The 14,385-nt window shown below is 38.0% G+C and overlaps 1 protein-coding gene and 1 non-coding gene across 2 annotated transcripts; one reads left to right on the forward strand and one right to left on the reverse strand.

Annotated features, from left to right (window-relative positions):
• Positions 1-1,190: 1,190 nt before the first annotated feature.
• Positions 1,191-1,263, reverse strand: TRNAM-CAU (transfer RNA methionine (anticodon CAU)). Its single transcript has one exon. It is a non-coding gene; the product is annotated as a tRNA-Met (tRNA).
• A 941-nt stretch (positions 1,264-2,204) lies between these two features.
• On the forward strand, positions 2,205-3,116 carry LOC131858186 (light-independent protochlorophyllide reductase iron-sulfur ATP-binding protein). The gene has a single exon (XM_059211305.1). It carries the CDS (start codon positions 2,307-2,309, stop codon positions 3,114-3,116), a length of 810 nt encoding a protein of 269 aa, XP_059067288.1. The 5' UTR covers positions 2,205-2,306.
• Positions 3,117-14,385: the final 11,269 nt, after the last annotated feature.

The raw sequence follows: 14,385 nt of genomic DNA on the forward strand, positions 1-14,385 counted from the left end.
CGACTTGGCAATAGTCGTTGATCTCCCTTGGATCACCATTTATCTATTGTGACTTACCTAGCCTTTACTTCACCTGAGTGGCTCCCTCTATCACTTTCTCTTCTGGCAGGCCCGACACGTATCACATCTTAACTTGCCTTTGGATCCATCTACCAGCCACCTTGGACTTGCCACTAGACTTGGGCCCACCCTGATTCTTTATATACTCCCGATATGTGGCACGTCCTAACTTGCCCCAAGCCCACCTGGACTACCACCTTAACTACCACCTGGTTCACTCGTCACATGCGATAACCATCGAGCACTTTCACATGGTGGTATAGCGATGGTCGTAGATCTTCCCTCAAGCTACTCGATCCTTAATGCCTTGGCTGCCCTCTCCTTTAGTGCACATGCTTTGTCGCCAAGTCGCATGGGATAGCCGGCGAGCACTTATTTACATATGGCCCTAGGCCACCAAAATCAGAATCAATGCTTACCTCTGTCAAACACATGATTCTCATTTCCATGAATCAAGGGTAAGCTGAAAGTTTCATTTACATTTGCCTGATCACAAACTCTACAACTTCTCATCAACTCATCACATAAAAGATAATCAGCATGTTGGTAATCATTCAATCTTTGAAAAACAAAACCCACCTCTAAATGTTGATTATCAAATGACGTATAACTATCATATTGTTTACAATTATTTCCCAGCTGAAAAGAAAAGTAACCCTCCTCCATCTGATCACTAGGAACATCAGCACATGTTGATTGCTAGTTTGCAAAAATGGAAAACACTCATCCATAATACATGCTTGCACACTAGAGAGGAACATTTCCTCATAAAATTACTGGAACTTAGCATGCTAGTCACACTTTATATCAGCCTTTTGCAAACATAGAAATACATCATCATCTGTCAATGGTTCATTTACCAATTGCAAATCTAGAAAGATTACCTCATATTTGTCTTTCCTTTTGAAGGCAAGATCCACACAATGCACATTAGATTCTAAGTTCATATCAGCATATGAATCCACATTATCACAACTATCAATCCGATGAATTGTTAGTGTCTTTCAATCCTTGAAAAGCAAAAAAGAAAGCAGTACCAAAACCGAAAGGTTTGGTACTGCTTTTTTCCGTCTAATTTTTCCGTCATAAAACTAAAAGTTATTGCGAGCAGAGCACAATAACTTTTATTGTGCATCCAGCAGGAATTGAACCCGCGACTTCCCAATTATGAGTTGGGTGCTTTAACCATTCAGCCATGGATGCATATTAATAATAATAATAATAATAAGTATCGGCTCAGATCTTAAATTGGATACCCAAAACAACAAACAAATAAAGAAATGTAACCAACTTGCTTGAGAGTTGTATTGAAGGTTATTTATCTTGCAATGCATCACTTTGATGTCCGGTCAGAGCTTGCCAACAGAACTGAAGAGTTCATAACTAACTAATAATATAATAGTTTCATTATTAGTTCATTTTCAGGGCTTAGAACCATTCTTCTTGAAATGGAATGACCGTAGACAGAGACTGTCAATTAGTTTGGGGCGGACGTAGCCAAGTGGTTCTAAGGCAGTGGATTGTGAATCCACCACACGCGGGTTCGATCCCCGTCGTTCGCCCGGTAAAAAAAATCGACCGGATTCAATTCATTGTGATTTTCTATCATGAATCAAATGATGAGTGATTGACGATACATTATGTTATGTGTATATGTATATACATATAACAAATGTTATGTATGTATGTTGCTATATACATAAAACAAAATCTAATAATAAAATAGAGATATTTGAAAAAAGAACAAACTGAATCGATGGGAGGATTGGGATCTTTCCAAAACTATTTCCTTGGTTTTGCATTGATTCATTGAAATAACCATACACGACATCACATATAACATAACAAAAGCATTCATTTGGAGGCAGTAACCAAATCGAATCCCAAACCTATCTTCTCCTCTTATCATTTGCCATGCAGTCAATTGGTTTTTTTATTCTATTATTTGAATAAAGAGAACTAAGTTCTTAATTAGCGGGGAGTTCCATCCGCTTCAAATTAATGAATAAAATTGCATTGATCTGGGAATGGAGGAAGGGTCTTTTTCTTGGCTTCCTCCATTTACTTAGGAGAGAATGAGGTTTAAGATGTGAGGGGGCTAAAAAAAAAAAAAAAAAAAAAAAACAATGTCAAACAATGTAACATGCTACAATTATATAATATAAATAAGGCAAAGTTCAACTCAAAATTAGATCAAACGAATCACAAGTTCGGAAGATAAAAAAGAAATAAAAGGAGATGAAAAGATGAAAATAGCAGTTTATGGAAAAGGCGGAATTGGTAAATCAACCACTAGTTGTAATATTTCAATTGCCCTAGCTAGACGTGGCGAAAAAGTGTTACAGATTGGATGTGATCCCAAACATGATAGTACTTTTACTCTGACAGGATTTTTGATACCTACAATTATAGATACTTTGCAGTCCAAAGATTATCATTATGAAGATATTTGGTCCGAAGATGTCATTCATAAAGGTTATGGAGGGGTAGATTGTGTGGAAGCTGGGGGGCCGCCTGCAGGAGCCGGATGCGGGGGATATGTGGTAGGAGAGACTGTGAAATTGTTAAAAGAATTAAATGCATTTTACGAATATGATATAATATTATTTGATGTATTGGGTGACGTGGTTTGTGGAGGTTTTGCTGCTCCGTTGAATTATGCAGATTATTGTGTCATTATTACAGATAATGGATTTGATGCATTATTTGTAGCTAATCGTATTACTGCTTCTATCAGGGAAAAAGCTTGTACACATCCACTGCGATTAGCAGGTTTGGTTGGAAATCGTACATCTAAAAGAGATCTTATCAATAAATATGTAGAAGCCTGTCCAATGCCCGTAATAGAAGTGTTACCTCTTATTGAAGATATTCGAGTTTCGAGAGTAAAGGGCAAAACCTTATTTGAAATGGTTGGATCCGAACCATCACTTAACTATGTATGTGAATATTATTTAGACATAGCGGATCAAATATTGTCCCAACCAGAAGGTATTGTGCCAAAGGAGATTCCAGATCGGGAATTATTCAGTTTGCTCTCTGACCTTTATCTCTGACCTTTACTTTGCTTGAGCGGCTCCCTCTATCACTTTCTCTTCTAGTGGGTCCGACACATGTCACATTCTGACTTGCCTTTGGATCCATCTACCTACCACCTTAGACTTGCTACTGGACTTGGGCTCGCCCTGACTCTTCTTATACTCCCGCTACATGGCACGTCTAGATTTTCCCCAAGCCCACCTAGATTGCCACCTGGTTTGCTCGTCACATGTGATAACCATCGAGCACTTTCACATGGTGGTATAGCGACAGCCGTAGATCTTCCCTAAAGCTTCTTTATCCTTAACGCATGGGCTACCCTCTCTTTTAGTGCACATTCTTTTTTGCTAAGTCGCATGAGATAGCCGGTGAGCACTTTCTCATCACAACATGGCGACAGCCATTAGATCATCTCACCCAGCCGTCAAATCTCCTTAACCCACCAGGACTTTAGCTTCTCTGAATGGCTCTCACCTATGTCACGATGTCACCACTTGGCATCTCTGGATTTTCTTTGAGATCTTTCTGGACTCCACCTATCTAGTCAGGCCTACCACTTGTCAACCTCTATTTCACCACCTAACCCACCTAGACTGCCAAGTCATCTCCATTGGACCCACCACTTCCTTTGGTTTGTTTGGTATCAGCCTTTTGGCCAAACTGCCTCTTCAGCTAGCCATCATTTTATCTCATCGAAACCGTAGTTTCATCGATGTCTTCACTTTTTGATGGAACCGGTTGATGTTTCTTTGATGCACCCTTGTCAATGGAATCGAGCATTCAGAAAAATGCTTTCACAACTCATAGACACCCTAGTTTCATCGATGCCCTTATTTTTTGATGAAACCGATGCCTTTGGTGAGTCCCTTCAATGATCCATCGAAGCCATGGTCTTCTCGATATACACCTTGATGATATGCCACCTGTCTACCATGTGGCACCCTTTGATTGGCTCCAGAGTTCACAACTAAGCACCACCTATCATGAGGGTATTCATTCTGGGATCTCCACTCTGACACCTTTGCACGACCTCCACTAACCACTAGAATGAATCACATGTCTTAACCGCTTGCATTAAGTGTCAGTCGTGGTTCACTTCTAGTGGTTTGTCGCCAAGTTGCAAGCAATATTTGGCAAGCATTTTTATGTTGCAATATAGCGACAACCCTTGGATCCATATTGATCACCGTTGATCTTTCTTGAATTGCTCAACCCTTAGCCCCTCCGAGCGGCTACACCCTATGCCACGGTGTCACTAGGTGTCCGCCACTTGTCACCACCTCATCATTCACCAAGTTGCAGTTGTTAATAGTCAATCACCTTCGCATGGCAATATAGCGATGGCTATGGATTTGCATTCAACCTACTCGCTATTTAACTTGCCCTTTTACTACAAATTTTTTGGCGCTTTGAGATGCACGTGCACGTGGGGGCCACCACCTCCTTGATCGGCCACTTGCCAAAAGCCTGAAAGCTTTGACACTAAGGATGCGTGTGGCTTTGTATTTAAATATTATAACTCTCTCTGCACTACCAATGTGAGATAAATGGTCTATGTCTTGAATTTCATTTCTATCGAGTCCCACCACTTAGTTGCCATGTCACGGCGAATAGCCATCGAGCACTTTTGGGTTGCGGTATAGCAAAAGCTGCGAGATCAACAGGAACCAGCTCGATCTTTAGGAAGCCCAACAAATACATAGGAAAAGACATAAGACTTTGGCAAAATTAAAACTTATCAGAACCCGCCTAGGCCTAGACTTAAAAGGGAGCCCACTCTTGACGACACACAGACCCTTCTGCTTGAGTGGAAAAAGGCAACAAGCAGAGACCTTGGATAAAAAGAAAGGGACATTTTGAACCTTGAACCTTGAACCGATTTGCAAATGGTTCAAAATAGACATAACACATTCTCACTTTATTAGTAAAAAATATTACAAAGCCATGACACAAGCAAGAGAAATGATTGAACCTTGAACCTTGAACCAAAAAGGTTCAAGGGTTCAAGTTCAATATGAATTACAATAATGCACTACAAAGGCTTAATTTTTTTAAATGTTTTCATGAAAAGAAAAAACCCTAAACCCTCAAAACCACATACTCGCAAGCAAAGGTCAAATTCTGAATTTTGACATACTCCAATAGCTAAAAGGCAAGATTTTCAACATATTTGAAACAGTGATAACAGATTCATCATGTGCCATTATAAATTGCAAAGCCGAATTTTAAAATGGGCCACTCAAAATCTCAAAAATTTTATAGGTCCCAACACAACATGTTGTATCCTATCTCTCTATCCAAGACTTGGAATGTAATATCAATTGTGACAGGACCTACTTATACTAGTAAAATAACTACACCTTTTGACATGTGTTCCTCATCATAATATGCCTTAATGTTTATCTATTTTATCGAGTCAATATGTAGATGTGGGCACCCCAAAGATTTGATCAAGTTGAGTGTGCATATGTTTAAACCAACTCCACCACCTATCAACACTCTTCTAACCTTTTTCTTATGGATGAAAACTTCTAAGTGTAGCAGATTATTTATATGTAGAGGCATGTCTATAGGAACATCATGATCTATGAAAGCAATGCGAGTAGCAGTAGCCAAATCTCCAACCATAGAATGGAAAGTGTTTTCATCTATATCTTGGGCCACAATTGAGCCTTAAAGAGCCTTATTTAAAATAGCTCTATGGTTTGGCAATATTTGGAGCAACTCAAAGAGTGATATTTGTGTCAGGGTCTTTTTCAACTAATCCACAACATAGTAGTTACTTGTCAGTAGAGGTGGATTGGAGGGTAATCCTTATAATGTGACCCTAGATTGGCAAGTAGCAATTGAACAATCTCTATTTCTGGGGTTGATGGTAATTATAGCTACTACTACATCTCCTGCACTGAGGGTGTCGATTGTGTAATCATAGGTGACTTTGGTATAGTTTTTTGTATTGTCTTGTGTTCCTAAACTAGAAGCTTGACCTTTATCATGCTTGACAAAGGGATCCTTAAAGATGGTGTGATTTAGATTAGTAGATCATTTATTGGCATCCACATTGTTCTATGAGATCCTAAATTAGATTCTTGATTTTATAATAGTTTGATGTCTTGTGGCTCTTTGTGCGATAATAATTACATAAGTCATTGCCATTCCAATAGGTTGGTTTGAAGGGACACGGTTCATATATATTGACCTCTGGTAAAGTGATAACATTAGTTTGTACCAGTTTCTTTAGCGCTGAATCAATTGGTTCTCCCAATGGTGTATAATTTCTCCTTTGTGTTGTGTTGCAAGGAGGTCTGAAATTATTGGATGTTACTGTATTTGTGTTTGTCGATAATGCATTGTTACCTTGGGACTGATTTTTATTCAACAAAGAGGAATTTACTAGTCCTTTCAATGATACCACTAGTTGAGATTTGTTGACCACACTGGCATCTACAACCCCCATCATTGGTTACATTCTTATTTCTTGACCAGAACTTGGATTTCTCATTGCTTGCATTATTAGTCACACCACCACCTTTACTATTCTTCAAAATACCCTTTTCTATAAGCCATTTATCACACTTAAGACCCTTCTCTTTAATTTGTTTAAAAGTAATTAGACATTGCATTTGCAATAGGTACTTGACTTGAGGCACCAGATTTTCAATGAAGATATCGACTTGTTCTACCTCTATAATATGATTCAGGTATCTACATTAGAGAGATCTTCATCATTGCAGAAATGAACCAAAGGTATCACCTTCCCTTTGTCTTGTAGCACATAAGTCTATCAGGGTTACTGGATTGTCGATATTATGAGATAAATTCATTATGAATTACTCTTCTGTCTCTCCCCATGAAGTGAACTTAGGTGGTAAGTGCAAGAACCATTCTAGTGTTGATCCTCCAAGACTTTTAGGAAAAAGATGCATCAGATATCTATCTTCATTAGCAACTTCAATACAAGAAGTAAAAAACTCTCCTTTGTATTTATTAAATTTAAGAGTTTTGAAATGTAGAGGAAAGGGTGGCATGTACAATGTCCTTATCAAAAGGATAAGGATGAAGATCTTCCATGGTGTAACTTTTCTTTTCACTTCTTGATTGCATTGATACCATCTATTTCTGTAAAATGTGCACTTGTTGGAATAAGATATGTGTTTGGGTTAATGGTACATTGGTCATGTATGCATTCCCCACAAATGAATTAGCATTCGTATATAAGGGGTGTTGTGGAAATATTGTTTTATTATGAAGTTGTGAGTTATGCCTTCCACTGGGTGTCATAAAGTATGCAAATTGTGTTCTAACATTGGGTTGACTTGACCCATGTATATTAGCGTAACCTTGATGCATCCCTTGACCACTATAGGTGGATGGATCCTTTTAAGATTGATATTGTTGGTTGATAAGTACTTGTAGACTACGAGGTGATAATAGAAATTGTTTGGGATGTTACATTTGTTTTTGATTAATTAAAAACGGGTTTTAAGGGACTCGAAACCCAGATACATAAGAAAGATATTCAATAAAGCAACAAAATACTATAGTAGCAAAACACTAGCAAAAAGACCAGCAACTTAGGAAAGGACAGCAAAAGGCCAGCAAGAAGTTGGCCCCAAGCCCAACAAAAAACAAAAATTAGAAATTCTTCATGGTTTCTTCTACATCCTATACCAAAAGCATCATTTCCTTTGCCACTTCCCTCAAATTAGTATTTTCCTGAGCAGTCTAGCTATCTTTCATCTTCATTTCCTTCTCCGTCGTAGTCTGCCTGGTTCTGCACCTAGAGGTCTGGTGGCTTAGGCTGGAAGTAGGAGCATCTTCAATAACCATCAGGTTCTTCTCCTGGTTTTTCTTTTCCAGGTGATTCACCAGCGCGTTCATGTTTTGGGAGGAGACTTTTAGAACCTGGAGGCTATGATCCATAAGGCTTTTCAGGGCTTTCTCATTTCTGGCCATCTGAGCATTGACATTGTCCTTATCCTCCTCCACCTGCTCCTTCAAAATTTTGATGATGTCCTCCAGGTGTTTCGGGTTGCCTTTAATCAAGTCTTTCTCCAGCCAGTCTTCCATTTCCATTTCTTCCTCTGCTTCACTATTCTCCATCTCCTCGTGCTGCTTCCCAGAATCAGACATATTGATCAACTTGTTGATCTTAACTTCCAACTCCCTCTGTTTACCTTGCATGCTGGTAATTTTTTCCACCACCCACTTCTGAAAATTGTAGAATTCAAGGGTGCAATTGCGAGCGGTATCCAGAATGGTTTCTGCAGAATCCTTGCTTTGTTCTGTCTCCTCTGCATTAGGGTTTTCACCTTCCTTAGGATTCAGAGCCTCTTTCTCAGTTTCTGAGCCTTCAATATTATGTTGACGATTCCAAGAATTGCCCCCTTCCTCTCCTTCCCCATACTTCTCCTCCTTATTAATCTCCTTTTCAGAAATTTCTTCATTATTCTTTCCCTCTTCTTCCTCACAAAGCACATCCTTTTCTTCCTGCACAATATCAACCTTCCTTTTTTTATGGGTAGGGGTTCTGATCTCCTTAGTCGAACCAGAGTCTATGCTTTTCTTAGAAATCTAAGCATTGAGAATTAAGGGGTCATCCTTTGTTGCCCTAGTCTTATCCTTCATATATTCATAAATCAGCAGAATGAGACCCTAGTGCGCAAGAGGGTAGGAACTGGGTTTTTTAATATGGTCGGCCAAGCTCTCGTTAAGAGAAGAAGCAAGATAGAAGGGAAAAGAAATTTTTGCCCCATGGCGGAAGTGGTTCAGGATGGTGAAGTGATAATTGTAAATTTTTGTAAACCTACCATCCACAGTTAAATATTCCATTAATGCCTTAAGAATTTTTCGCCAGAAAGGTTTTACCTGTTGGGGGGTGAAGTAAGATATATTATCCTTCTTCTCCAAGTTGCTCTTCTCATCCTCCATCTTAGGGAAGTTTTTGAAGGCCTCAGTGGTGTACTTTCTATCCCTATTGAATTTGGTCCCCTCCATCTTGAGCCTCGTAACCTCTGAGATCAAACTCTCATCAATGTGCCAGATTTCCCCAAATAGGGTAGCCCTGTTATTGCTCCAGCTTTTTGTGAACCCCTGAGAAACAGAGCTTCGACTACCATGGAGCTTCTCCATATAATCCATGAACCCATGTCGATGGAGCCTTCTCCACACCTTCCTTTCACTCTTCCAGTGCTCACAGCCGGATGGTTCATTCCTGTTAAGGTTGCCTCCCATTCTGCTTTCCAGGTTATAATCACCTCTGTTACAACTCTCAGCCCACAAGTAAAACTCTATGTTTCTGGTTTCTCCTTGAAAAGAGACTTTCACAATTTTGAGACTGCCATTCATGTTCATACAAACCTGGATATTATTACAATTACCTCTCGCACACATGTGTTCTTGGTTATGATGTCAAGAAGCACTCATCGACTGACAGTTCATCCGCCCCCAAACTTTGTCATTGGTACTCATTCCCCAAAATTCAATCATAATATTTGCTTGCTCCATTAAGGTGATCAAAATATAATTGTTCCTTAATCTCCCACTTAATGTGATCTTCCCCTATATATTTGACCCCCTTTTCCAAATTGACCCCTTCATTAGCAAGGATATCTGCTACCTTGTTACCCTCTCTTAAAGTATGGGTTAAAATAATGCTAACATAGTTATTAAGGATAGTCTTAGCATTTTTAATAATATTAGCAATATTCCAGGAGATTGAACTAATACCTTTGAGGGCTTGTATAATATTTAAGGAATCCCCTTCAAGCCAGATTTTTTTAAATTTGAATTCCTAGGCTAACTGGAGGCTCTTAAGCATGGCCGGGATGTTACATTTGTTGTTGATGACACAATTCCTGATTAAGAGGTTTGTATAGAATCCAAAGTGGCTTGAGTTGTAGCTACTTGCGTTAATGATTTCTATGTGTTTTGAGCCGCATTTTGTGTGGAGCTTGAAGCTGCATCTTGTGTTTGTGATATATTCGGTGTTTGATTTACACTTTGATTCAAAGTTACTCTTGGTTGTAAGATTGCAGTAATGTCAAAGTTCAAGGGTATCTTAGGTCCATTTTGAATCAAAAGGGAGAGATATTTGTCCCTATTATTTTCAAGAAGAGCATTGAGGACTGTTAGGACTTGTGGGTCTTGTTGTGCAGCCTCAAGTTCTTCCTATGTTAAGTTATTCTGGATTTATTTGATTGAAGGTATGTTGTTCATATTTGTTGGTAATGTGGCACCCCTTCAAGGTTGTGAGTATGTTGATATGTTCATGTTCCAAGTAGGATTAAACAATGGGTCATTGTTTTGATCCATCTAATTTTTAACCTTTTTTTATCTTGCTATGGGTATGAAGGCTCTCTAAAGTGACTCTATGACCAACTATGATGCACTTAGAATGTAAATGCTTGACTTGGAGGAATGTAATGCAAAACTTAAATCTATTGATGACCTACTAAGGATCTAAATGAAAGACTGGCTATGTATGCAAACTGAACTTATATGATGACACTCTACTGAGGGTTTTGATGAGGAGTTTGTTCTTGTATTGTAAGCCTTTCAAACATTTTTTGAACAATTTCTTGTGTGGCTTCTCTTTCAATTCGAAATATTTTTTGTATTTCAATGTCAATAACAATTTTGACTCCTAAATATTGAGGAAGACTTGTTCTTAACTCCCAGGAAAGGGTATCCAAACCATCAATGATTTCTAGTTGATCATCATTTGGCCCAAGATTGGGTTGTTCAAACGGGAAGAAACCATCACCTGGTAAACCCATGCTAAGATATTCTCCAAGACTTTATATAGATGGAGGACTTGTGATAGATGTAAATTAAGACTATGCAAGGACTAGTTTGAGACAGACCTAAATGATAACTTTGGATTTTGATGCATCTTATTGGAATATGCAAGCTAAAATCTACACTAAGAAGGATGTAAATGAGGACAATGCAAAATCTATTTTGAATGCAAATCATGACAAGCTTGAACTCATTTTTTAAGTGCAAAGTGAGGACTTGTGCAAGGACTTGTGCAGTATGAGGACATAAATGATGACTATGCATGGACTATGAAAATTGAAGGACTTACGCAATTTATGAGACCTATAATCACAAAATATATTGTTTTCATTTTCCGAAAGTGGGAAACTTGTTTGATTGTTGTTTTGATCAGCTTGTTGAGGTGAGATTGTTTTGATAACAATTTTTTTTAGTTTTGAAAACACAATTTGTAAGAAAGTATGGCTAATGAATTTCGTACTGACAAAATTTGTAAATCAAAGTTACGCAAGGAAGGGCCTAAATTAGCCCAAATCAAAACTGACTCTATACTAGTCCAAAACATAAGCGGTACACATAAAATCATAGTAGATAATTCCTAGGTTGGAAATTTGAAACTATTCAATGGGGCCCCTGCAACAAAATACCAAAACAAAATGGATACATAGAGAAGATAGAAGCATTGGCTCCACTCGACGACACACACTTCTTGGGCATGTTAGTTTCTCTTACCCTGAAGATTAGAAGATCTTATTCTAAGGAAGTTAAGTAGCGGAACAACTTCCTACACTAACCTTGAGAGGAGGGTAATGCAAAAACTTTTACTGATTGTTACAATAGTTATCAAAATTTAACAGAAATAGACACAACAACATGTATGTAGGCAATTGACACTCTATTGGTTGGTTTCACTATGTTGTCATTGATGGCAACATGATTTTGTGTTCTAGCTTCATGTTTTGATTATATGGTGCAGTGACAGACACTTCACAGATTCTACACCAATACCGGCACCGGCAAGTCAAAAAGAATTCTTTGGTCGCTGGCAATGCAGACTGACATCATATAGTAAAGGTTATTAGTATTGGAGGCCGACATATCTTAGATCCGGCATTGACAATTTTTTTTAATGTTTATACATTTATGTTATCTAGCCAACATGTAATCTAATATTGTATATATCTTTGTAAGCTGACATAAGGTATAAAAGTTGTATAGGGTATATAGGTCAGTTAATATTAGATCATTTTGATACAGAGATATAGACATGAGATAGGAGAGTATGGATATGCAAATGTAATATGATGTGAAATTATTCCAAGAGATTATGTATGTGAGGAATCTATTGTAAGGGTTATTCTGGTAAAGGGGTTTAGGGTTTTCAAACCAAAACAAATAGAGCTTAAACTGGAACTATATTCTAGCATATAAGATGTTATCTTAAGCAGTTCACACTTCTCTGGATTGTTGTCTAGAATTGTATGTAGTTAGTGAGGCTCCTATTGTGATTAAGCAGTGTGCTCTAGGTTGTAAGCCTTCCTACAAGTGTAGGCCCCTCAAATTTTGTAATATCTCTTCATATGGCCAATGGATTGATATTGTGGGTCACAAATCCCACTGTGGTTTTTCCTCTTTGAGGTTTCCCACATATAAAATTTGTGTTATGATTCTCATTTATGTGATTGGCTTATTAATTGCTTTACTTCTTTCAATTTTGTTTATACCGGTTGGTGTATGCATGTTTTAACAAGGCTAAAATCTACTATTATGGTATAACACTAATTCACCCCCCCACCCCCCCCTCTTAGTGTTATTGGTTTCCAACAATTGCCATCAGAGCCTTGTGCCTCGGAGGAAGTTTAACAACTTGAGGAAGATCCTGAAACCGGAATCAATGAATATGGTTTTGGAGAAGCAACTTGAGATGACACTTGAATATTATGATGCTAAAAGGTTGAAGAACTTAAAGCTATAAGATTAATTGAATTCTACTAAGGAATTCATTCTTGTCCTACAAGAGAGGCTATCATCTATTCAAGCTAGGAGGAAGGAACTTTTGCAAAATTGGGATGATGAAGAGAAAAATGCACTTTAGGAGAAATGTCAAAAACTGAGTCAGGACAACATGGTTATGAAAAATGAAATGCAATTTATAACTATGAGAATGTCTAAGGAGATTGAGGACAGAAAGAAAAAGGAAGAAAATCTTGTTGTATCCCTGAAGAACAAGTTTGAATAATGTGGTAGGTTGGTTCATGAAAATGATATGTTGAGAACTGATTTGGTACAATCCCATAGTAATGAGAAAGAGATTGAGAGACAAATGATAATACTAAGAGAATATTTAACTACTGCAAGTGAGTAAAAAGAAAAATTCAAGATCACCTCAACACAACTTGATGAGTTATTGAAGAGACAAAGGTAGATTGAAGATTCCAGTGGACTTGGATTTGAGCAAAGATATAGTTCCAGTACTACTAATGAAGATCAAAACCATAAGGCATTGGTAAGACAATTCAATGGTACATGTTTTGTTTGCAATAGATTTGGTCACATGGCTAGGCAATGTAGAAACAAAGTAAATCAAAACCCTGATCTTGCTTCTGATAAATGTTATAAATGCAATAAGTTTGGTCATAAGATAGAATATTTCAAAATGAATGTAAAATTCTATGCTTGTATAAAATTTGGACATATGGCTAATCAATGCAGGTCAACCAATTTCACTAGTTTTAGCAAAGCAATTCAGAAGAACAATGTTGCATATTATGCATGTAATGAAGCTGGACATATTGCTAAGTTATATAGAAGCATAAATCCATCGGCTAGTAATGGAGGATCAAATGAAAAAGGGAAAGAGAAGGTTAGTGAAATCTAGAAAGATCATACTCAGAGATGGGTTAGGAAGACTGAAGAACAAAAATCAGATGGGAATGTCCTGATTAATTATCTGGCAGAAGAGGTTGCTCCTGCACCGGCAGGAAGCTCATCCGGTAACTAAGGCAGATGCCTTAGGGGTAGGGAAAATTAATGAAGATGGTGCATATGCCCTGGGAAGAGGTTTTGGAAGATGTTCCAGATATTGGAGAGGATTATCTGACATGGATATGTTCTGAGCGAGATCTGGCATCTTTCACCGGTACTCATTTATGTCAATGGAATATTAGGTTTTTTATCAAAGGTTAAAAGGTCGAATACACTTCATTGTTAATAACCCTACATTTAGAGTGACTAAGTATGATCAGAGGCAATTCAAGGCAATCTGATTTCTTCTTGAGCAATTTCACTAGCGTTTGGAAGAATTTATTGAAGGTTTTCATTGAGAACAATCAAGAGGTATTTATCTTTAAACATGGAAGTGGAATCATCCTCTATTCTTGTTTTTGTTGCAAACCCAACTATCGTGGAGGTCAAGGACCACCCCAAGCCAATTTTGAAGAGGTATCCACATGTGGCTACCCTGTAAGACTCGATTTGAGTGTTTTCTCGCATTCTGGAGGGATTTGT

The sequence above is a fragment of the Cryptomeria japonica genome, chromosome 9 (assembly GCF_030272615.1).
Source record: "Cryptomeria japonica chromosome 9, Sugi_1.0, whole genome shotgun sequence".
In the NCBI taxonomy this organism is placed as follows: Eukaryota; Viridiplantae; Streptophyta; class Pinopsida; order Cupressales; family Cupressaceae; genus Cryptomeria; species Cryptomeria japonica.